The sequence below is a fragment of the Urocampus carinirostris genome, chromosome 11, assembly GCF_059441175.1.
Source record: "Urocampus carinirostris isolate Australia breed hairy pipefish chromosome 11, RoL_Ucar_1.0, whole genome shotgun sequence".
NCBI classification, from domain to species: domain Eukaryota; kingdom Metazoa; phylum Chordata; class Actinopteri; order Syngnathiformes; family Syngnathidae; genus Urocampus; species Urocampus carinirostris.
The window spans coordinates 39156473-39181378 of record NC_142359.1 but is presented as its reverse complement, the minus strand read 5'-3'; the positions used below and the strand labels follow the sequence as shown (position 1 = coordinate 39181378).

General features: G+C 39.7%; 2 protein-coding genes and 1 pseudogene across 2 annotated transcripts in view; 2 read left to right on the top strand and 1 right to left on the bottom strand.

Moving 5' to 3' along the window:
- gas2l3 (growth arrest-specific 2 like 3) overlaps positions 1–5048 on the bottom strand; it is a 38150-nt gene extending 33102 nt beyond the window's left edge. Inside the window, exon 1 of the mRNA XM_088347003.1 lies at positions 4916–5048. The gene's annotated coding sequence lies outside the window, so the exon portion shown is untranslated. The remainder of the gene's footprint in view (positions 1–4915) is intronic.
- Positions 5049–5150: 102 nt separating this feature from the next.
- On the top strand, positions 5151–5316 carry LOC148357326 (U2 spliceosomal RNA; annotated as a pseudogene).
- Positions 5317–16078: 10762 nt separating this feature from the next.
- The window catches only part of arid2 (AT-rich interaction domain 2), a 42494-nt gene continuing 33666 nt past the window's right edge, over positions 16079–24906 (top strand). The window contains exons 1-3 of the mRNA XM_088347282.1: positions 16079–16580; positions 16685–16778; positions 17623–17720. Coding sequence (XP_088203408.1) covers positions 16489–16580; positions 16685–16778; positions 17623–17720 — 284 coding nt within the window. The 5' untranslated portion in view covers positions 16079–16488. The remainder of the gene's footprint in view (positions 16581–16684; positions 16779–17622; positions 17721–24906) is intronic.

The following is a 24906-nucleotide window of genomic DNA, read 5'->3' as shown; positions in this document are numbered from 1 at the left end:
CCTGATCCTAACATTTGGTTGCTACATTTACAGGAAAAACAAGTACAGCGGGAGGGATGTGTCACTTGTGGTCTAGTCCTTAGCAAAGTATTGTGAAGAGCTTATTTTAGAAATCCAAGGTTACCGTTTGTAGCCTCCCAAAGATGCATACCATTACATTCAAGATAAAATAATCAGGTGACATGACAATAAACAAAAAAGCAAAGTGCAACTCTATCACGATCTAGAAAAGCCTCTACAACCACTTTCCCGTGAATTAAGGTTTGCCCTGTAACTGTGCTGGGTAGACACATCTTTGATTAAACTGTAGTTATCAAAAAAATGCTCAAATTTAATTTGGAGACCAGGTATATATAATTCAAAACCTTAAACGTTCTAGGGATTGTGAAATGACATCATTGCAAAACCTTTTTTGGCAGAAAAAGATCACAACATTCTAATCAGGTATAGGTAAAAGTTTCAAGTGCATTAAGGATAAGATAGGGTAAGACTGCACGTTTTCATTTTAGGTTGACTATGACAAGCATCACATCTTTGATGATCACATTCTAGATCTACACCAATGATTCACATGACAACTCAGCCTAACATCTTTACCAATCATATAAATAGAACCAACTTTTGGGCTAAATTTAGAACTGCTGTAATTTAAAATAAAACCATTCAGAGAGGGGTCGCAAACCAGGTGCCCGCGGGCACACTGACGCCCACGGCGACAATATCAGGTGCCCGCGGGCCCATTCCAAAAATAGACCTAATCATGAAATATCAGCAGCACCACAGCGCAGTGGTTAGCGTACCCCCGGGACCATTCTGCGGTCATGGGTTCAAATCCAGCGACCGGCCTTTCCGAGCGGAGTTTGCATATTCTGCCCGTGCTTGCACTCCAGTTCCTACCCACATACAGAAAAATGCGTGTGAGGTTAATCGGCCGGATCATATTATCCCTCAGAGTGAATGGGCGAGTGAGTTGTCTGTCTTTGTGTACCGTGCGATTGGCTGCAACTAGTTGAGGGCATCTCGAAGAGGGCTGGAATGGGCTCCAGCACCCCCGCAACCCTAGTGAGGATAAGTGGTGCAGATAAAAGATGGACGAAATATTAATGTTTAAAATGTAATTAAATTATGTTGCGATTTTTTGATTTAATTGCATTTACAGTGGTGTAAATTAAACACAAAAGGTTTAAAAAAAATTAATTAGGTAAATTCGATAATCTAAGGAACTCTGATGTAACACGGGGCAGAGGTGAGTGCGCACGACAATCGCAGCCTCGATCTTGAGCGTCACACGAAGGAGTCCAAATCGCTTTCTACATACTTAAACATGGCGGGAAAAGGAATAAACCATATACCTTTCAGAGTGAATGGGAGAAAACATTCTTTTTCAATAATGGGAAAGAAAACTGAGAATCATTTCTGGTGCGTATGTGGCTGCAGCAAAGCGGCACAACATGGAGCGCAACTTCAGCACTTGTTCCATGCTACCATAATTACCCGCCTGGCAGCGCACCACAAACATAAAAGCCCTAAGAGTTATATGTAACTCTGGGCCAACAGCAGTCTTTTATACAAGGCCGGTAACAAAAACTCTCAAAAAAATAACCAAAGCCTTTTATAAAGCCACGCAATTTTTTATATAAAAGAAGAGGGCATTTTCAGACGGGGAGGTTCTTAAAGAGCCAAACAAACAAATGACAATGTCGTTGGGGGCAACAGTTTAGTGCCATGGCAAAGATGGAGTTATAATATTGTAAAACTGTTAAAACAGTGTCACTAAGTTTAAAATATATGTTTTGTTTTATGGATGTACATTTAGTGAATAGCAGAAATGTGATATTTTACTTTAATTTTATTTAAAAAGTTTTTTTGTTACTACACAATTTATCATCTGTACAAATAGGGTGCAGAGTTCATTAAACTGAAGATGGTGTCTTGAAAAATTTAACGTGATTTCTTGCAAAATGTTGTGTAAGTCGTCATTTTTTTTTTTTAAGCATTTGAAATTGAAACAATTGGAAATGGAAAGAATACAACATTGCATGTAGAAGTTTATCCGTTTCCTACCTTGTTGAATCATTCTGAATAATTAACAATCATTAAAACTCAGTTCTCGGGTAAAATATCAGTAAGATAGAATATTAAGTTAATTAATTAAAATTCTTGTTTTGGAAGTACATCATCAAGGTGACCTTTATGTTACTTCATGCTCTTGAAGTTGCTCTTGGCCTCAAAAAGGTTGGAGAACCCTGCCCTACACAAACATAAAAAAATGGGGGGTAATCTGGGATTTCATTATCATCTCATTGTGTCTGCTCTGGCAGCGTTACATCCCATATGTGACACGTGGGTTAGCTCATTAAGCTTGCTTTTGTCTCCTCTGAGGTCGTTTGCGTGTGTCAATCAAAAACTGGACTGGTCTAAAATCCAACTCCTGTGCCAAAATACTAGCAGATGGTGACATAATAAGGTAGTCCCAATAATTGGCGCCACACTGTAATGGTCGATAAACAGTGTTTTTCCAACCCTTTTTGATCCAAGGTACGCTTTTATTTATAAAATGTTCAGATAGATGGATAGATACTTTATTCATCCCCGAAGGGAAATTCACATTTCCAGCAGCATCCCTGAGCTGAGAACAGTACAATAATAAAGCAAAAAGAGGCACAGCGTCCGTCGAAAATATTTAAAAATGAAGTTATGTCAAATATTTCACTGTACTACCTCATAAGCAGATGATTAGTATACAAAAAGTAGAAAATAATACTTAAAATAAAAAAGAACGGTGTGCTTTATTTATGTTCTTATTTTTTACCGTGCAAGCTTAAACCACTTGTTAAACAAATTAAGTTATTAAATGTACTGTGCTACCTCATGAGCAGATAATTAGTATATAAAAAGTATATAAAAATCTACTGCCATCTACTGATATGGATGACTATTACAGTTCCTCATCTGACCATAACAAATATACTGAATAATGGCCTGCTTTTTTGGAAAGAAAAAATTGGGCAAATTCCTGCGGCACACTAGACAAGGTCTCATGGCACACTAGTGTGCCCCTGCACACTGGTTGAAAAACACTGGATTAAAAATCAGGAACTACAGTATATTTTAAAGAGAAATCATAAATCATATTAACTACATGCAATTTAAGGCAAAATATTGTACTGGAATTTGAAGACATACATTTTTTAATTTCACATTTTTCAACATAGGTAATTCCAATAATAGTAATATCTGTAGCTGGCCTCTCAATATTGATGACCACTTAATAACTTAGTATCTGTATGGTAGCAAATGAGGTACCCAAGCTTACTAGTACGTTATTTTAGTTTATTTTGTTCCACCCGGATTTAGTGAATCACTGCTGTTTATAGAGAGACCGTTTTAAAAAGGGTCAGTGTGTATTATTGTGCGACTAGTAGAGGTAATCAAAAACTTAACTGAATTTTTTTTTAATAATAGTAAAAATACATCAACTATTTGATCACCATGCATTTTTTAAAATACTCGTCGGTCTGGAAATTAGGACTAACTTAACACAACATAAGCCTCACCTAGGGGGAACAGACATAATCGTCGGCAATCTAGCTGCTACGGGTACCAAAAAAAGTAAAAAAGGATGGTCAAAATAATAAAATTAAAATGGTGCGTTTCGGTCACGTTGAGTCTCCATAGTCTGTATTCTTCCTGACTTTTTGACACTTTTGCAATTGCTGTCCCTTTAAAGTACTGTATACAGTATTCAGATTTTGAGTTGTTTCACAGGTCTACCAGCGCATAAACAAAAAAGATATCAGTGCTTTACACACCAAAAGTTCCAGATTTACTTTTTCTTGTTGTCACTGCATCAATTGGAGAGACTACGATTTCGATAACTGGACCGTATAAAGGGCACATGCTCCCACCTAATCACTCACAAAAAGTTGAGCAAATGGTTCAGGTAATTCGGTCTAATCAGGAGCATTCATATCAGTTGCTAATGGTTTTATAATCCCTAATATTTGCGTCTGTATACGTCTCTGTCCAAAGTTGCTACGTGTATTGTGGAGGGACCTGAGACATAAGTCTGCTCTAAAAGGACCGACTGAAACGACATCACCGTTTTGATAGTTCCGTCGATGACGCCATATCGCCACCAAAGTATATCATTTGATTTGATTTTATTTTAAAAGCCAATTGAATTCAAAATAATTTTAGTTCATCCATCCATCCATTATCCGTACCGCTTATTCTCAGTAGGGTCAAACAAATATAAATCAAGACATGTCAATGCCAATCAAGGCCTTATTTTTAGAATGGTGAATTCATTGCCACAATACCTTAAGGATCCCGGTTTTAATTATTTAAAACACAACATTGAAATTCAAGTAGCCTACACTGATAATATGCAGTGTAGGCAACTGAAAGGTCTAAATAATAATAAAGCATAATACAGGAAAAACTAATAACTTTGACTTTAAATTACTTTACAGATCCCGGCCCGCCTGAGAACTGAAAGTTTGGACCCTAGAGCCAAACTGAATTTGACATCTGTTTTAAGATGTCAAAAAGACTTTTGGGGGCTATTGTTGGACCACAGGACAAGAATTACCACAAAAACGATTATTAATTGAATAACTTTAAAAACACAACCGAAAGATAAATGTCTAGCTTGGGACCATTTTTTTCTAAAGCAAATTTAGACTAAATATATGCGGTGCTAGGTGGGATATTCAATGCACCAATGAATGTACGATTTTCACTGATTATTTATAGGCTTTCTCACCCCCGTTGAAAAAAATGCAGCACGGATGAAGTTCCCAACTCCACTCCACGAGGGATTTTTGACGAGGAAACTATCGTGGTCGTAGTCAAAATTTGCGATAACATTTAGAAATACTTGAGTTCAGAAAGAAAAAAGGTCAGGACTCACCAATAAGTAAATGTCTTTCGATGAAATCGGTAAATTTTCGTCAAATCATGCGACTTTTCCTTGTGAGAAACTTGGACGTTACCAATGGATTGATTTTTGTACTTCAACTACCGCTTCCAAGCATGGTGGAGCTGTTCGAAACAGCCAATAGGAGCAAGGAGTCCCCCGGAGGGGGTGGGGTTTGGTTGTTCACCTGCTTCAAAAGAGGGCATGATTATTTTTATTAAAACTAAATATTTATTGCTGTCATTTTTGTTGCAAATTCTAAAGAAATATGCAATACGTTTATTTAATTATAGGCCTCTTTGATTTTTGCATTTCGGAGATGGAATATGAGCTTGCTCTGTCCACTCCACGCATCGGCCCGGTATTGCAGTACCTCCGGGAACGGTGCATTCGCAATGATCGCAGCAAGGCTTTAGGGCTAGGACCTTAGCTTGGCCTTTTGGCTGAGAGTAAGTGTCCCGGCTCCTAGGCTTTGTAGCGTATTATGAACTGACCGATAACGGATAATGGATAATGAATAACGAAGATAGATCAATAACCCTTAAAAACCCCATTTAATTATAGGACATACAAAATACCGGATGAGTAACAAGAATATATATATATATATATATATATATATATATATATATATATATATATATATATATATATATATATATACATCCATACATTATCTGCATCCTTAGTAGGGTCGCAGGGGTGTTGGAGCCCATCTCAGCCATTCCTGGACAATCGGCAGGACACCCTGAACTGGTTGCCAGTAAAAAATTAAAAAAAATTAAAAAAAGTTAATATATATATATATATATATATATATATATATATATATATATATATATATATATATATATATATATATCTCATCTCATCTCATCAGCCGTACCGCTTATCCTTATTAGGGTCGCGGGGGGGCTGGAGCCCATCCCAGGAATCTCCGGGCAGTGGGCAGGGGATATATATATATATCTCATCTCATCTCATCAGCCGTACCGCTTATCCTCATTAGGGTCGCGGGGGAGGCTGGAGCCCATCCCAGCCATCTCCGGGCAGTGGGCAGGGGACACCCTGAACTGGTTGCCAGCCAATCGCAGGGCACACAGGGACAGACAACTCATTCGCTCATTCACACCTAGGGACAATTTGGACCGGCCAATTCACCTGAAATGCATGTTTTTGGAACGTGGGAGGAAACCGGAGTGCCCGGAGGAAACCCACGCAAGCACGGGGAGAACATACAAACTCCGCACAGGAAGTCTGGAGTATATATATATATATGTATATATATATATATATATATATATATAAAAGACTTTGTCCTTCAGGTTGAAGGCGATGCTTTGGGAAGAGAGTTGTCGTTTCGTGTGGTCCGAGGTCTCGATGCTCCCAAGTGTGGTCTGGGTGTGTGGGTGCGTAGGTAGGTAGGTGGGTAGATAGATAGATAGATAGATAGAGAGAGAGAGAGAGAGAGAGAGAGAGAGAGAGAGAGAGAGAGAGAGAGAGAGAGAGAGAGAGAGAGAGAGAAAAACCTTTTGTCACATTTCAGACATCAAATATAAGGATATAAAACTGTAATTTCTTGTGAAGCATCAACAATAAGTGGGACACAATCGTGAGCCCCATTGAGTTAATACTTGGGGTATGTCTCTATTAGTTTTGCACATCGAGAAACTGATATTTTTGCCCATTCCTCCTTGCAAAACAGCTCGAGCTCAGTGAGATTGGATGGAAAGCGTTTGTGAACAGCAGTTTTCAGTTCTTTCCACAAATTCTCAATTGGATTGAGGTCTGGACTTTGACTTGGCCATTCTAAAACCTTGATTTGTTTTTTTTGGTGGACCATTCCCTTGTAGCTTTTGCTTTATGTTTTGGATCATTGTCTTGCTGGAAGACAAATCTCCGTCGCAGTCCCAGGTCTTTTGCGGACTCCATCAGGTTTTCTTCCAAAATGGTCCTGTATTTGGCTCCATCCATCTTCCCATCAATTTTAACCATCTTCCCTGTCCCTGCTGAAGAAAAGCACCAGCCACCACCATGTTTGACTGTAAGGATGGTGTGTTGAGGGTGATGAGCTGTCCTGCTTTTACGCCAAACATAACGTCTCGCATTGTTGCCAAAGAAGTTCCCTTTTGGTCTCATCTGACCAGAGCACCTTCTTCCACATGTTTGGTGTGTCTCCCAGGTGGCTTGTGGCAAAACTTTAAACAACACTTTTTATGGATACCTTTAAGAAATGAAATGATCTGCATTTGTATAGCGCTTTTCAAGTCAATGAAGACTTCCGAAAGCACTTTACAATTTGCTTCACACTTACCCATTCACACACACACACACACCAATAGCGACCGTGCAGCCATGCGCCAACCTGCTTATTGGGGGCATTAGGGATTCAGTGTCTAGCCCAAGGACACTTCGACATATAACACGGAGGAGCCTGGAATCAAACCTGCGATCTCCTGATCCCCAGGCAAGCGCTCTACCTCCTGAGCTAATGGCGCCCCAATGGCTTCCTTCTTGCCACTCTTCCATAAAGGCTAGATTTGTGCAGTATACGACTGATTGTTGTCCTATTGACAGATTCTCCCACCTCAGCTGTAGACCTCTGCAGTTCATCCAGAGTGATCATGGCCTTTTAATGTTTATTGTATGTAATGTAATGTGTATGCGGGACTCCATCCATTCACTGCGCATGTGCGACCTTTCAATAAACCACGCCTACTGACCCGGATGTTGTCAGTTCGGCCTGGGCGACCAAGCAAGATGGCGGCCGGGCCGGGCTCACCACATTTGCAGTTTTCAACTTAATAAATGTCTCGGCCTGAATATTTTTTGCCAGCAATGGAGTTATATTAATATATAACTCTGTCAAAAGCTTGGGAAATATTTTAGTATCCAAATCAAGCTTTAAACTTCTCCACAACAGTATCTCGGCCTTGCCTCGTGTGTTCCTCGTTCTTCATGATGCTCTCTGCGCTTTGAACAGAACTCTGAGACTCTCACAGTGCAGGTGCAATTACACAGAGACTTGATTACACACAGGTGGATTCCGCTTATCATCGTTAGTCATTTAGATCAACATTGAACCATTTAGAGATTCTCATTGAAATGTTTTCCTCAGCTATTGTCCTAAAACGATTGACTATTTCACAATAACAAGTAATAACAAAGGAAAGTGAATACAGTGCTGTTTGTCCGGTCTCGTGAGAAATACAGAGAATTGAATAAGCCGCACCCATCTCTTTCAGCAAAAAATATTTTATAAAAAGGTCCAGTCCCACAGCTTTGTAACTATATATATTTTTATTGTGAGGCGTGTATATGAAGAATACTTTCCCAATTTGGGGGGGTGGGGGCCAGGGGGGTTTAGGGTTATTCTTCTATCGGTCAGTTCATAGTACGCTACAAAGCCTAGGAGCCGGGACTCTTACTCTCAGCCAAAAGGCCAAGCTAAGGTCCTAGCCCTAAGCCTTGCTGCGATCATTGCGAATGCACCGTTCCCGGAGGTACTGCAATACCGGGACATCCACATAACGATTCCAAAAACAAGATTGTGTTGATTGTGGTGACGTATAAATGTCCTAAATGTATTTTCTAGATCTTATATAGTGATACTTTCCATCTTTAATGTTTATATACATATTTGCGCAATGATTTACAGAAGAGTTTTTCACAATAAGCTTATCACAACACAAATCCTGTACTGTATCAAATAGATAAATACTTTATTCATCCCCAGGGAAATTCACATTTCCAGCGGCATCCCTGAGCTGAGAACAATACAATAATAAAGCAAAGAGAATACAATATACAAATACCCAATGTGACGTGCAAATGCCCATTGTAGCGTATTATTTAGAATATCTAATTAGTGCTACACAGAATACATATTGCAATAAAATTCGGTATATGCAATGTACTAGGGGTTTTTAAGGGTTATTGTTCTATCTTCTTATTCATTATCCATTATCCGTTATCGGTCAGTTCATAATACGCCACAAAGCCAAGGTGCCGGGACTCTTACTCTCAGCCAAAAGGCCAAGCTAAGGTCCTAGTCCTAAAGCCTTGCTGCGATCATTTCTGGAATTTATGTCCTTCATTAAAGTCCACAGGCCAAAAATCACAGCTGGCCTGTAATAGGCTACCATCTAGCGGCTAAAAGTCAGACGGCATGTCTATTCAAAAGACGTAAATTATTGATTGGAATCATACATTTAACTAACGATATAGAATAGATTATAGATTTTTTTAAAGCTCTTTCGAAGAAAAATATAAAACTGCGTGACTACAATTGAACAAATCCCCAAATATGACAAAAGTAAACAATTATAAAATAACAACAACAATAATAATACAATAGTAGTAAATAATAATAAAATGGTCAATAAGAGTTTAATGTGCAAAAAAGAACTAGAGTACTGGCTACACCAGGGGTTTCAAACCCGTGGCCTGGGGGGCCTTTGCAGCCATCAGGATGATAGTTTGAGGCCCACATTTTAATAAGAAAGTTAAATAAATGGACAGTGTGTATTCCTTGATCATTAGATGATGTAGTAGTCTGTTGTGCAACCAAAAATGATTGCTGAAAATCACAAGTAAGAAAGAAAATTATAGAGACTCAAAGTGACCATATAGCACAATGTTTCTTTTATTTTTTTACCCAGCCTTTCATGAAGTTTTGGGGCGTACCCCGTGCAGCAAGATAGTGGACAATTTGACATTTCCCTCATGGGAAGGCTCATATTATATCAAATAAATAGAAACTTCTCAATCTAAGTACTTAAAAACGAGGCACATAATTATGATTTTTTCATGTATTATGCTAATTGTTGAAATCAATGTTTTTTTTTGTTTTTTCAAATTAATGACATTTTTATCTCAAGGAGGCACAAAATCAGCGCAGCAGCTGAGAGGTTAGCATATCTGCGGCACAGTTCTGAAGCCATGGGATCAAATCATTACTTCCCTCCTATCCATCCATTTCTGCGCCACATATCTTCACCAGGGTTGTAGGGGTGCTGGAGTCCATCCCAGCGATCTTTGGGCAGTGAACATCCTGAACTGGTTGCCAGGTGACCCAGGGCACACAGACAACTCACTCATTCACACCTAGGAGACTATTTTGCCCAGCCAATAAACCTGACATGTATGTTTTTCGAATGTGAGAGGAAACCGAAGTGCACGGAGGAGCCCACGCAAGCACAGTGAGAACTTGCAAACACCACACGGGAAGGCTGGTAGCTGGAATTGAACCCTGGACCTCTCCACCGCGGGGTTGCACGCTAACCACCCATCCGCTGTGCCACTCATCGTTCTTATGTGGAGTTTAAAATGAATGGACTGAGGCATATCGCGCACGTGGCTGTGGTTTTCTTTAATTGTAGGATGAAAACGGTGAAAGTAATAAAAGGATTGTTTCAAATACAGTCCATATACCAACCCAATCCCCAAAAAGGATGAAAAAGGAAGAGTTTGAGCGCATCCTAGAGTTTTACATACTTGCACAGGTAACAATAGGATCAGCAATGTCAATTCCAGACAAAATATGGCGTCGGCAAGTAGTATATTTTTTAAGTTACATACACCACCTTTAAGGCACTTTCTTCATAGCTACCACTTGAGTTTGTATCGCCTGGAAGTTGGTTCAGGTTACACTGAATTCACTCAACTTTTAAAATAAACAAATTAGCGCATTAAATATCAAATATGAACATGTTATTTTATTATTTTCTGTAAATAGATGTGTTATTCTTAGAAAAGATCCCTTGTCACACATGATTATGATATGAAGGGTAGGCTAGGAAAGTAGGCTGAATAATAAAGCAGAATACTGAAAAACTAGTTAGCTAAACATTACCAACTTTACATTATTTCACTAGTCCGGCCTGCCCGAGAACAATCTCGATTCGACCCCAGACCCAAACTAAGTAGAACACCCCTGTGGTATAGTGTAAATGTGTATATTTCTGCGGACTGCCACAGGGTGGGAGCAAAATTCACTTTATGTCATATATCACTAGTGGTCTATTGGTTGAGTTTCGGCATTCTCGCAATGATCGCAGCAAGGCTTTAGGGCTAGGACCTTAGCTTAGCCTTTTGGCTGAGAGTAAGTGTCCCGACTCCTTGGCTTTGCAGCGTATTATGAACTGACCGATAACGGATAATGGATAATGAATAACGAAGATAGAACAATAACCCTTAAAAACCCCTAAAAACCCCATGTGTCTTCTCCACGTGTCAAACTACAAAGCTAAATTAAGGGCTCTCGGGGGAGGTGTAAGAACGTTATACGCAGTTGGCGTCCTGCTGGTTTCCTTTGTCTTGGTGCTCGGTCCAGACTTTGCGCCATATGCTACTAGGGCCAACCTGTCAAATCACATCAGGACCTCTTGAGTGTGATGGCCTGAGGAATTGCACATTCAACATTGTTGCACTGTATTTATAACTTCACCATTATTTTTTTGCCATTTGGTGGCATTCGCTTTTTGTAGACGACACAAATGATTAAGTCAAGTCATGTTTATTTGTATAGCCCTTAATCACAAAGAAAGGTGCTAATACACCTTTCTTCATGAACTGACTGCACATCAATACTTGTACGCTACAAGGGGGAAAATAAAACTTGTTGCTCTACTTAAGAGTTCGGGAACCCATGGCTCACAAACCAGATATAGCTCTTCTCATGAGTACATATGGCTTGGAAATAAAATGACTGTACGTTGCTAAAGGAATCCCTTGAATTGAAGCTCATTACAATAATGTGTGTCCACTGTTAAGACACTTTATGATAAAACCAACAGAACAAACTACAAACACACAAAAACGCCAGCCCAGCACCCAGAGCAAATTGATTGGGTGAGAGGTAGGGGTGGCCGGATCCCTGCACACATTGCATGCCCGCCTCTCTCCCTCATACGACCCACTACACTGAATGGACATACATCCGTGGACTTTCCGTTTGCTATTGTTTTTGTTTTTTACATTTTTACAAAAGAACTCTGCTTGCACGGTGTTTTGAAACCACTATTTATGGGAAAAAATTAAAATAAAAGGAGCCTTAACAATCTTAAGTAAGTGTGGGAGGGAGACAATTTTAAAGTGGTATATTTGTTGATATGGGACACATGTATTGGCATTATTATTTTCCATTAATTTTATCAAATCATCTAACAACACACAGGAAAATATGCTGAAACTTAGCTTTTGTCTGTAGAGTTGGTTTGTCAGTTTTGCTGAAGTTAATATCAATATATACAGTGTGGATCTCTCTCAAAAAAAGTAAGTATCCAAATATTTTGCTATCAAGGCTCTTTGGGTCAAAACGCTGTCCAACACCTGCTCCACGGCAAGTTTAATGCACTGACAAATGAGCCAGGAAAAATGTGCAAACAATGCAAGTGTTTAATAATTCAATTGACTGCATAAGCTAAAATACAAATTGCAAATGACTTCCAGCAGATACATAAAGGTTTATAACCATTATTCACGTCATATAATTCAATACAATATTTCTTCAGACTGCTACCAATACTTAAAATCTCAATAGAGACATCACAGACCAATACAATTAGAAGATAACATTATCAAGCGTCGGGAAAAAATAAACATCTCAAAGAAATACCTTTAAAAACATTCAAAAGCGATATTTTGCAGTTTTTCATGGTAAAAAAAAACTTCAAATATTTTATTCATCTTAAATATTGCAAAAAAAATACATTAAAAGCAATATTTGAAATATAATTTAAAAGGTAATTTCAAAAACGATTTTAGGTCAAGTTTTACATTCACTTTACATAACATGAGACTCGCCGGGAAGGAAATTACATGATTGTATGTCATCTTGCTGCTAAGGGTACTTCAAAAAAAATCTTGTGATTTGTAAATAGCAACAACTAGGAATCTGATTCTAACATTGGCTTAATCATAAATACCAATACTTTAATAAGGGCAGCACCAACACGGATACCTCACGCCATCTAAAATATCTGAAAGTAAATGCATGAATAAATCCATATCTGTCAACGTATTTGACAATTATTTTGATCGTTTTAAATTGTGTACGCCGTACAATTTTGTACGGGGTGGGGATATATATATATATATATATATATATATATATATATATATATATACACACGCTGCAACACTTAATGTACTGCAATTGGGGAAGGATCTCATGTATACACAAAATGTATTTGTTTTTTTTTTCCTACATTATGTGTATTAATGTGAATAAATAGGTGCTGCACTGAGTTTGTAAGGTTTATCATCACTTAATAAGGGGTATTGCAATCATTAATGAGGGTGAGGTGGACAGATATGTATACAACTACTATTTTAAGGTTACATCCTTATTTTTATAACAAATCAATCAAATCATAAGACCAGATCACACATTGACACACGACGCTTAAGATTAGTTTAAACTTTCAATGCTTGATGATTGTTTAATTCTAAAATAGGGCCTCATATTTGTATCACTCGTGTTAAAAATGATATTTATAGCACATCGAGTAAGAGAGATCAAAACTACATAATCTGTATGCACAAGAGTTGAACCAATACATTCTTACTAATAAAAATTGTATTATTCAATATATCTGTTGCCTGGGGGTCCAAAACTGTATTATTGATAAGCGAAAAAGAAAACATAGGCTAGCTAGCAAGTTGGCTTAAACGCTAGCAGCTCGTATTAATGTTAAATGTCTTGTTTATTTCAATATATCCAGGCACACATTGAGTTCAGAACTCATTTATAAACTAGAAATATAATTTGAATCGGGGTTTAGACGCTAAGTTAACAGATTAGAACAATCGGTATGTATTCGGTGGATACAAGTAAAACATTGGAGGCTGTGTTAGTACGATGATAGTTTCTCCAGCAGTGGCCCTGATTATTTCATGCTTCAAAATATAATTTACACAAACAACAGCAATACAATTGAAGATAATACCTGGAAGCATCTTATAGGATTAACACCGAAATCCTTGCAGTATGGTACGCATAGCATCGGCAATCTAAGCTAGCTTGCAAGCAAACAAAGCGGCGAAGTCATTAGCTCCGAATTCGGTTGACGGGCGCACTGAGTCCAATCGGGCGGCTGCCGAGGTGAACTCAGTTGCGCTCTGCGAAGTTGAAGAGCGGTGGAAAAATACGGAGCGGAAGATGAGCACCGTGCAACTCCAGGACAAAAATACATTCCCCATCGTGAACTTGTCAAAATCTCAAAATGGGGTCTATTAACGTACATTTCCGCCATTTTGTGACAGTTTTTTTTGTCATTGAAAAGGGGTACGCGTAATGGTTGGATGTAACCCCGTCAGGAAAATAACGTTTGGCACTTAAATTAGGGGTCGGGCTGAGTTTGACGAGGGTTTTTTCCCGTCCAAGTGACTCCCCCATGAGATCATGCAGGTTTATTGCTGGGCCAAAAGGGGCATGATGGTCACTTAAAAGCTTGTTTCTTTTTGCAAAAAAAATAAAATTTGCTTCGAAGATCTGGACTGCGAATCATATAAAGTGCACAAGTGTTTTCAAGATCATATTACCTTCATTAAATTTGTCCCTAGCTATTTCTTCTATGTTTGACGCGTATTTCCCATTTATTTTAGCAGTAACCTATTGTTTAATGCAATGTGATAATTACAGTAAATTGACTTGGGAATTTAATTTAACATGTAGAACATGGATATGTATTTTGAGTGGTGGCGAAAATTAACTTCGTTTCCTTTTTTGTTATGTTGAAAATAACTAAAAGTCATTGAACACAGCAAGGGCGTAGTTTTGGCATGTACGGAGGGGACAAGTCCCCACCAATATCGATGGCAAGTTTAGTCCCAACCACAAATATGTGATTATTCAAAACAGTACTTTGTCCCTATCAACTTTTATTGTTTTGTCTCACCAAAAATTTCCTACGTCTCCTAATCTTGAAAGTTTTTCTTAGAAACTAGAAAATAAGACTCTAAATTTCATAAAGAAATATCTATTTAAATCACTACATTTAGATGCATGTTTTTATTTACTTTTGCTACTCAAAACCAATATCAGATTGGAATAAATAAGGCTGCCCCAATGCTAATTGCTAATACTCATTGTGATGATCATGCTGTATTTTAAACCTTTGACTTATTTATATGTAATGGTGCGACTGGCTGGCAACCATTTTAGGGTGTCTCCGCCCACTGCCCGAAGATGGCTGGGATTGGCTCCAGCAACCCCACAACCCTAACTGAGGATAAGCGGTGCAGATAATGGATGGATGGATATATGTAATATTTTTTCGTCTTATAGATCAGGGGTCTCCAACGTGGTGCCACTAACAAAGATGTTATATAATGAAATTGTGAATATGCTTGATTGCTAATAAGATTTTCGAGAAGGGTTGTTCAAACCTCACTTTGTGTTTGCTGTTAAAAACGTCATATTGGAATATAACATTGTGAATGTGCTTAATTGCTGTTGAGATTGTCATGATTGTTTTCTGTTATTAGTGTCAATAAATTTGTTCAACCCCCCCCCCAAAAAAACAGGTAGCCCCTAAATAACCCTGAGTAGACCACGGTCATTGTGATTTTCAATGAAATAGGATTTCTAACTGGCATGATGTTTAGTGATTGACTAAGCCTATTTTGACTCTACTTCTAAAAATCACACCCTGGTTAAAACAGTGATAACGTGATAAATTGTTGTTTTATAAATGCGTATGAAACCCTTCACGTGAATTGGTAACAAAAAGTAGCTCTCAGCTTCAGAAGGTTTGTTGTGGATTAAGTACTTCTAAGTATATAAATATCACAGAATAAAAAAAATTAAAGCAAAATGGATACATGATGAATTGTGTTCATTTGTTCTACAATGTAAAATAAGGATGAGGAAAATAATTGATGGGTGTGAAATCATTTATTTCAGAATCTTTATTGCAATCCCAATCATACAGTCAGAAAACTTTTGTGTATTCACTCGTCTTTAAAATATCGTGTTAATGTTATACCCAACCCCACCAGATACTTGTAAGAAACTTCTGACCCGCTTTTTCTTAGACAATTTGTTAGACGGTCCCTCAAAAAACATTCTTTTGTTCCAACAATCACTCAGTCCTTCCACCAACGGGTGCTGCAGTGGGGGCATGAGCCACAGAGGGCGCTGTGCGCACGTCAGGCCGGCCTTACGGCCTCATCTTTTTGTCTGAGAACGGGATCCCTCTGTCGCTCTACAGTGTGTGCGATAGCGTCCGTAACGCACTGTCAAACCACTCCAAACGAGTACAACCGCGACCCCCAAAACATTAATCGAACACGTCCCGCCATGACGTGCCTAATCCGCCGGTAGGTCGCTCGTATACGGAGGACCGATCGAATTGGAACTTAGTCCGAGGTTTGAATCAGGGGACTCGCTCGTTTGTGTGCATCAGTATTTATTAGCGAGCCGCCGCTCTTTGCTACCAGCTATTTCTTGAACTTTTTAAACACCCAGCTTCGCGAATGACTGAGCGCCGGCGGAGTATGGGATCGTCGGTGTCTTAGGAAGCGAGCGACGTGGGCTTTAATCGTTTTTGCATGCAAAAACAATGGCAAACTCGACGGGGAAAAATCTTCCAGATCAGCGGAGGAAGGGAAAGGCTTTCCTGGACGAGCTGCGGCAATTTCACCAAAGCAGAGGGTGAGACATAAACTCTTCGTTACCCCCGCCAAATGCGACGTTCGGTGTACTCTGACTTGCACCGAAAGGTTTGAGGTACATTTGTGCTGATTTATCTCTCCCAGATCGCCGTTCAAGAAGATTCCTATCGTGGGTGGGAAAGAGCTGGATCTGAACGCTCTCTATTTCAGAGTCGTTTCTTTAGGTGGATTTGCAAAGGTGAGTGGGGAACCAAATTGTGTATTTTGTCAATCGGCTCTGTGCAACGAATTGACCCCTATACGAATCGTAAGCGGGATGAGTGCATCACACAAACCGTAGACAGCCGTTAGTGGCTCGTCGTTGGCCTTGTGCTAGTTTGCCATCTATTGCAATGTGCCGCCTTGTGTTGTGCGCTGTGCGCTGCCGAGCCAGAGCGTACTTGAAATTAGCGGGCACGTTCAACATCGATTTACCGCCGCTCGGGAATCTCCCCACTGGGGACCAACCCAACCGAACCACCGTTCGGCCAGCCAGAGAAAAGTCTTCGTCCCCCCCACCCTCGTACGTCCTCGCCATTTTCCTCTGCTTCATGGCTGCTCACAAAAAACAGGCCTCGTTAGGCCCGGGTGGTGAATACCAAAAACCGACCACGACCGACCCACGATTTAAAGCCTTCCCGCCAACTAACTTGTCCACTCTCCGCGTGGGCACAGTTTGTTGTGAGTTTGGCTTCGCCTGCGCCTGAGGTTGGCGTGGGGAAAAGTCCACTTAGCATGTTAGCATTGAGGCCAGCTAGCCTTCAACTGAAACGATAAGTCGTCCAGCATTTGTACACACAGACGTTCGTGTACATTTTGTGTGAAATGGAAATACGTGCTGATCATGACACATCAGTGGCATCCTTCTGTTGAATTATATTGTCGTACAATGGTAACCGTATATTAAACAAAAACAGTGATTCTCTGCACTCTACGGAGGGGGTAGGGGGGCATGTAGACAGAGAAGCAGATGGTCTAAACGTTGCCGCTCTTTTCGTGTACTTTTACCTTTTGTTCTAACAAAATGCCATTTTTTTCTTCAGGTGTCTGACAAAAACCAATGGAATGAACTTGGGGAAGAGTTTAATTTTCCAAGGAGTTGCTCCAACGCTGCATTCGCTTTAAAACAGTACTACCTTCGGTGAGTAGCAAAGCCTCCCAGACCGCATGTGGGAAGTGTTTACAATGACTAGGACGCAATCAACCGGTGTTTTTTTTTCTTCAGTTGCCTTTCAAAATGGAACATGGCATGCATTTTTGTTGTGGATCATATTCGTAATGAGCCCTTCATTTCCCCTCCTCATTGTCTGGTATGTTTTACGCTGCGAAGCTCCCTAGTCACCATGCTGTGAACTGTCAGTAATGAGAATATGGCGCTTCCCAGCAGCTAAGAATGTGCTCGTATCATATAAAATATTAGTTACTATCAAAAGGAAAACACGAGTATGAACCAGTTGGTACCCTCAAACTTCCGATTTTGGAACCGTTATCAAGGGATTTTTAGTAATTTCCCTTTCCCTGCGCTGTTATTTCAACACTTATAGTTTTAAATAACTATTTTTCACAAACAAGAATTTGGATTCATTTCCAATGCAGTTTTTGTCAAGCCTCAAAATGGCACAAATGAAACGATCTGCATTTATATAGCGCTTTTTAAGTCAATGAAGACTTCCAAAGCGCATTACAATGTGCTTCACATTTACCTATTCACACATACTCACACACCGATAGCGGCCGTGCAGCCATGTAAGGCGCCAACCTGCTTATTGGGGGCATTAGGGGTTCAGTGTCTTACCCAAGGACACTTCGACATGTAACACTGAAAAGCCGGGATTTGAACCTGTGATCTCTTGATCCCAAGACGAGCGCTCTACCTCCTGAGCTAATTTTTGGACTGAAAAAAAAAGAAAATATCCTATTCACCAATTCATCAGAGGTTTGGTTAGTGAGTTAGCCAGAGTTGGCTTGTATCATTTCACAGTCCTTTTGCGACACCCAAGAGAAGGAAAAATAACTGAAGAAGAAATAGAGCAAGAAGTCGGACTGGTCAAATGAGCATTCCAAAAATGAATTAACTACCCTAACTCTTTTTATGTGACTATTCACAGTCCGAATAAGAACATTTTCAGCTTTCTGTATACATTTCCATAATGAATATCAAACATTTTTGGGACTATAAACATACTATTGGTCACCGTCAACTGCCAGTGTGTCTGGCGCTCCCAAGCAGTTCAAGCTTTGCACTCTAATATCAAATATTAGTTCCTGTCAATGGGGACATTGCAGCCACCTATGTTGGGCAGTTTTTTGCCAGCCTTTACATGCATTGATGGTGGGCAGCTGTTAAACTCGTAGGCTCCGTAAATGTGCAGAATTCCAGTTTTGCATGTGCAGAACTGGTCGGCATACTGCTGTAACTGTGTTTTAGACTTATTTCAAAATTTGACCAACCATATCTGAACGATATCAAGCTCATTTTTCAATCAAGGCAGCTGCTAACATACTCGCTTCTGGTGAAATAGGGAGCAGCAAACAAATGTTAACAGCTAAGGGAGGCTCCATGCAGAATACATCATTCTCTTGTCACAACCACCGTTTGAATTTGTTGATTTTATCAAAGGAAGTTCTGAGGTGTTAATGTCACACTGAACAGCTCGGGGTAAATGCAGCAATGTGCGACAGACGTTTTTGCTGACTTGCTTTTTCAATGAGTAGTTGAATTATAATTTCTTGTATCATGTTAAATGCATTCACCTCATGGTGTGTGTTTCATGCTTGTTGTAGTGAGGCAGAGAATCATTTTTTTTTGTTGTTGTTGTTGTTGTGGAAAAACACTGTTGATTATTTGTCAACATAAGGCATTATTGGCCAACATCAGGCATGAAAAGTAAAACCTCCATATGTAGAGTTCGACTACTTTGCTGTTTACAAGCCACACCCGAATGATTTAAGTTATTAGTTTCACATTTTGACTAAAACATTTGACAACAATACTTTGCTTGCGAGATAGATAATAAGTAGCACGTTTTCCGTGTGGTGTTAGCCTGTATGTATTAGGAGTAATATTGGTTCAGATAGTTTTGTCTGTTCTGGCCTCCTTTGTTAATTTACTCATCTAAAGTACGGGAGTAAGACTGTTACTGTTGGTCATTGCTGTACAATTATTAAAATCAGTCCAAATGTGGTGCTGGATTAAGTAGGTAAGATTAAAATACATATTTAAAATGGAAAATATTTTGATGAATGAATAAGTGATTTGTATTTACTAAAGACAAAATCCTCACCATCTTTGTTGTGTATGCATTTGAGATAAACAACAGATACAGTATATTTAAGACATCAAATCGCATTGCCCTCACATTCATGGTCCCAGTTAGAGATCTCAGAATTGAACAAGTCTTTTTTTGTAGAGTTGGCTTGGTTTCCCAATGTAAGGCAGGTTCATGAATAGAACCAAATATTGTCCAGGTGTGAATATGAGTTTGAGTAGCTAGATTTTTATTCAAACAGCTGGTCACTAGTCGAGGTTGTGATCCACATCGGACCCATCATTAAAAAGGAACTTCAAAAATTATCCCCCAGTTGTATTGGTGGTCTCCAAAGATTTAACTTCAGCACCCAATTCTTGTAGAGTAATAAGAAGATCAGTGTCCATTTGATATCTGAATGACAACTGTAATAAGTTGATGGGATGCCAGAGACATTCTTACAGCTTGTTTTGAAGTTGTTTAGACGCTACTTTTATATCAAAGCCAATGCAGGCATCGGTTCCGAAACGGCAGGACACTGAGGATTAAAACATTGGCTTTTCCTATCAGATTAAATTGTTTTAGGTTTATTATTGAAATCAAAGGAGAGCAATTTGAGAACAACTCCCAAATAAGAAGTTTCCCATTGCAGCTGTGTGTTTTAAATCCCTATTAAACCTGATCTTAGCTATAGTGCGATTACCTAAACCTATTATTTTTTTTAATGATAACTTGGCAAATACAAACTCCTCCTATATGCTCGGTTGATTGGGACCAACGTTTTTCCTCAAGTTCTCTCTTGAAACTTGGGAAGCAGCTGCAGAGTTGTGAAGTGATGTTTTTGGATAGTCATTTTTTAACTATATTTGTATGGATTTATTTCAACCAAAATGATTCATGTGTTTCTAGTTATGGTTTCTGTAATACTTTTCGCCCAAATTTTGGACGTGTTCTTGCACTCTCAATTCTCACGTCCTGATTTTCAGTTGCAACTTCCTGCTCATCAGTTTGCTTGGTCTGACTTCTTTGGTAAACAAAGAAAACCCCATTAATCAATTGGCTTATTGGCGGTTTTTCTCAATAGAAAACTTGCGGGCAAGTTAGATGGTGGGCTTAACCTCTGTTTGCCCTCACTGTCTCAGACCCATCGGGAGTGATGCAGGCATTGGCATCAAGGAACGGTCTGGAGGTAGCTGTCCATTGATTGTTGCAATATTTGCAATTTTGAAAAATATTTTCTCCTAATGACTTTGTCAGATGGTAAGACTTTGATTTGATGTATTGTTCAGTGTTCTCGTTTGCCCGCGTCCCTGCGTCCTAGACGCATCATTTTTGCTGGGGACGCATTGTGTCAAATCAACGTGCGTCCCCGGGACGCAACTTTTTTGACCCCAAATTGTCATTATTACCCGATTCCTTTTGTTTTTAACAAAGATTTACCGCACTCAAACTTTTCGTCAGGCAAATCCATTGTTGTTTTGGTCTCGCGCCGATCTCGGCAAACGAGATCTCGTTGCTTCGAGATGAAGTCATTGTTTTGGTGGTTGTCGAGTGAAAGAGAAGTATGCCTCCGTAAAAACAGTTTGTATTAGGTGCAAATCAACAAAAAATTGGTAATTCCTTCAGTGTCGGTAATAAGTCGAAACATAATACAGAAAGTGGTAACAACGGCAATAATTCCGGCACGAAAAAACTGCGGAGAAATTCTTCAGAAGACCGCGAAGGCAAGAAAAACACGTGTTTTGAAGCAAACGACTCGACGAAAGATAAACAAAAGAATACTAGCAAGAAAAGGACTTTTCTGCCAAAATGGACTATATTCCTGGTTACGCTATGAGGAGGATGATAATGGAGGCTACATGTTCTGTGATGCGTGGACCCAGCGTGACAAAAAACTGGATTGCATAAATCATTTCGCGATACGAACTTTCAGAAAAGCACATTGGATCGACACAACGACAATGAAAACCACGTTATAGCTCTGGAAATTCCGTTGCTGCAATTGGTCCTTGAGAAGGCATTACAATTGTGGCGGGACAGCAAACCACGAAGAATGTATGAACTGAAAAATTTGAAGTGATTGAAATTGCATGAATATGTAGACTAATATTTCAGCAATATTATTTTGTATAATGCACAGCATTTTTGTGAACTGAAAAATCTTGAAGTGATAACTGCTTTGTATTACCAATTAAGTGTGATTATTAAAACTGAATGAATGTATAGATTTATTTACATATTTGTCGCCGAACACTAAATTTTGGGGACCCATAGATCTCTGTTGGGACCCATAGATTTTTGAGCATGCGAGTCCCCGGGACCCATCACTTTTCAGAGGTAAAATTGAACACTGATTGTTATGTGATTGTGTCGGGGATTCATTTTTACAAAATTTGTCAATTGATAGGTTTACTTTAAAAAACTAGTGATAGTTCATAATGTATTTTTTCTGCGGCATAGGTGGTTTTTGTAAGCCATTTAATATTCTTCAGACAGCTGCTAGTTTTGCAGAACCATTTCACAAATATTACAGTTGTTCAAAGAAGAATCTTGAAGATATTGATCTAATGACTTGGGATATTTACATAACGTTGGTGAGCAATTAGAGATGCGACCATGTAGGAACATTTTTAGAAAAACAAGATTTTTCATCAGGGAAAAAAAATAAACGAAGGAAAAATAAAACATGCAATTGAGCCAAATATATTGCTTGATTTAATGGTGTTACCTAGAATGTGTGTACCGTATTTTAAGACCATAGGGCCCCCAATTTAAAAGGCCTAGTCTCCGTAGCTAGTTCTATTTATGTATTTAAATTCACATACCTAGGGCGCACTTGATTATTGGGTGCAGTTGCCCTCTGCTGTGGCCGCCTTACAACAACACACACAAGCATACAAGTGTACCTATTAAAAATAATGCAAGAGCAAAACTGAATTTGGTTGTGGTTTATTCAAGTATTACTTACAAAGTAAAACACAGAAATAAAACGATTTTTAAAAAGACCACCGAAGCGATACGCACAAGGGGGTCCAATGAGTTTTTTACTGTTGTGCTTTACTTGATGATCTACTGCTCGTTTTTCAGCTTACTTCACTTGCGAACCCTCAATTCATTAATCTTCTACTCTCTCGTGGCTGCTTGGTTTCCATGTTCTTCTGCGTAGCATAGAAATCACAACAAATTGGTGGACGAAAACAAGGAATGCATTCAATTGAGGTGAAATTGAGGTTTTGAATTTAATAAGTATTTGGGGAGACAACTCTGTTTACCCCTAAGTTTCAATTTACTAGATATGCTATGGCGTTAGCATCCATGAGTACCTCCTAAAACAATGGCCACATTACACATGTGGGGCACTTGTTGCGTTCAAACGGGAGAAGCTTAAGTGACAGATCGCATACATGTAAAAGGCAACATGTCAGTGGTTTCACAAAACCATCGAATTTCATCCAAAAATCGGAATTGAGCATCCGGCTCTGCAGTGTAAACCTTGCCTTATATACTTATATACATATGAAGACCATGGAGCGGCTGCTGCTGCACCACCTGAGGCTACAGGTCCGTCACGCCATCGACCCACTGCAATTTGCTTACCAGGAGAAGGTGGGAGTGGAGGATGCTATAGTATACATGTTACACCGATCCCTCTCTCACCTGGATAGGGTGAAGGGGGCTGTGAGGATTACATTTTTGGACTTCTCCAGTGCCTTCAATACCATACAGCCTCTGCTACTGAGTAGGAAACTGACAGAGATGGGAGTTAGCTCACACCTTGTAGAATGGATTACTGACTACCTGACAGGCAGACCCCAGTATGTGAAACAGGGGGGCTGTACATCGGACACTGTGGTTAGCAGCACAGGATCTCCGCAGGGGACCGTTCTCTCTCCGTTCCTATTCACTCTATATACATCGGACTTTAAGTACAACTCTGAGTCCTGCCATGTGCAAAAGTTTGCCGACGACACTGCGATCGTGGGATGTATCAGAAACGGGCAGGAGGAGGAGTACAGGAAATTAATTCAGGACTTTGTCCGTTGGAGCGACGCAAACCACCTGCACCTAAACACCACCAAGACCAGAGAGATGGTGGTGGACTTCAGGAGAACCAGAACTCACCCGGTTCCTGTAACCATCAAGGGAGAATGTGTAGAATTTGTCCAGACCTACAAATACCTGGGTGTGCAGCTGGACAACAAACTGGACTGGACTGCCAACACAGAAGCTCTATGTAGGAAAGGGCAAAGCCGACTTTACTTCCTCAGAAGGCTGGCCTCCTTCAACATCTGCAAAAAGCTCCTGAAAATATTCTATGAGACAGTAGTGGCAAGCGCCCTCTTCTATGCGGCAGCGTGTTGGGGAGGCAGCGTCAAGAAGAAGGATGCCTCTCGTCTCAATAAACTGGCTAGGAAAGCGAGCTCTGTTGTGGGCAAAGAGCTGGACAGCCTAACAACAGTAGCTGAGAGACGAGCACTGAAAAAGCTGAGGTCAATCATGGACAATCCATCGCATCCACTACACAGCATTATCTCCAGACAGAAGAGCAGTTTCAGCGACAGACTGCTGTCACTGTCTTGTACTACGGACAGACTGAAGAGATCTTTTCTTCCTCATGCCATGAGGCTCTTTAACTCCACCGGCAGAGTAAAGGCCCACATTAAACCACACCACCTACATTGGATATTAACGAATCTTACTGCAATATGTATTCTGTGTAGCACTATTTAGTTACTCTATATAACACGCTACAGTGGGCATTTGCACGTCACACTGGGTATTTGTATATTGTATTCTTTTGGCTTTATTATTGTACTGTTCTCAGCTCAGGGCTGCTGCTGGAAATGTGAATTTCCCTTAGGGGATGAATAAAGTATCTATCTATCTACATCTCAACCTTTAACGGTTGATGCCCAAACTTCACTCTTTAGCAGCCTCAGTGTTCTCAGCTACGTCCGCTGCTTTACATCACACACTGGGCGCAATGAGGGTGCCGCACAATTTGAATAAAATCCGAGACTTTTATGTGTGCTTTATGGTTGTGAAAACACGGTACATTAACAAAAAATTGATTTTGAA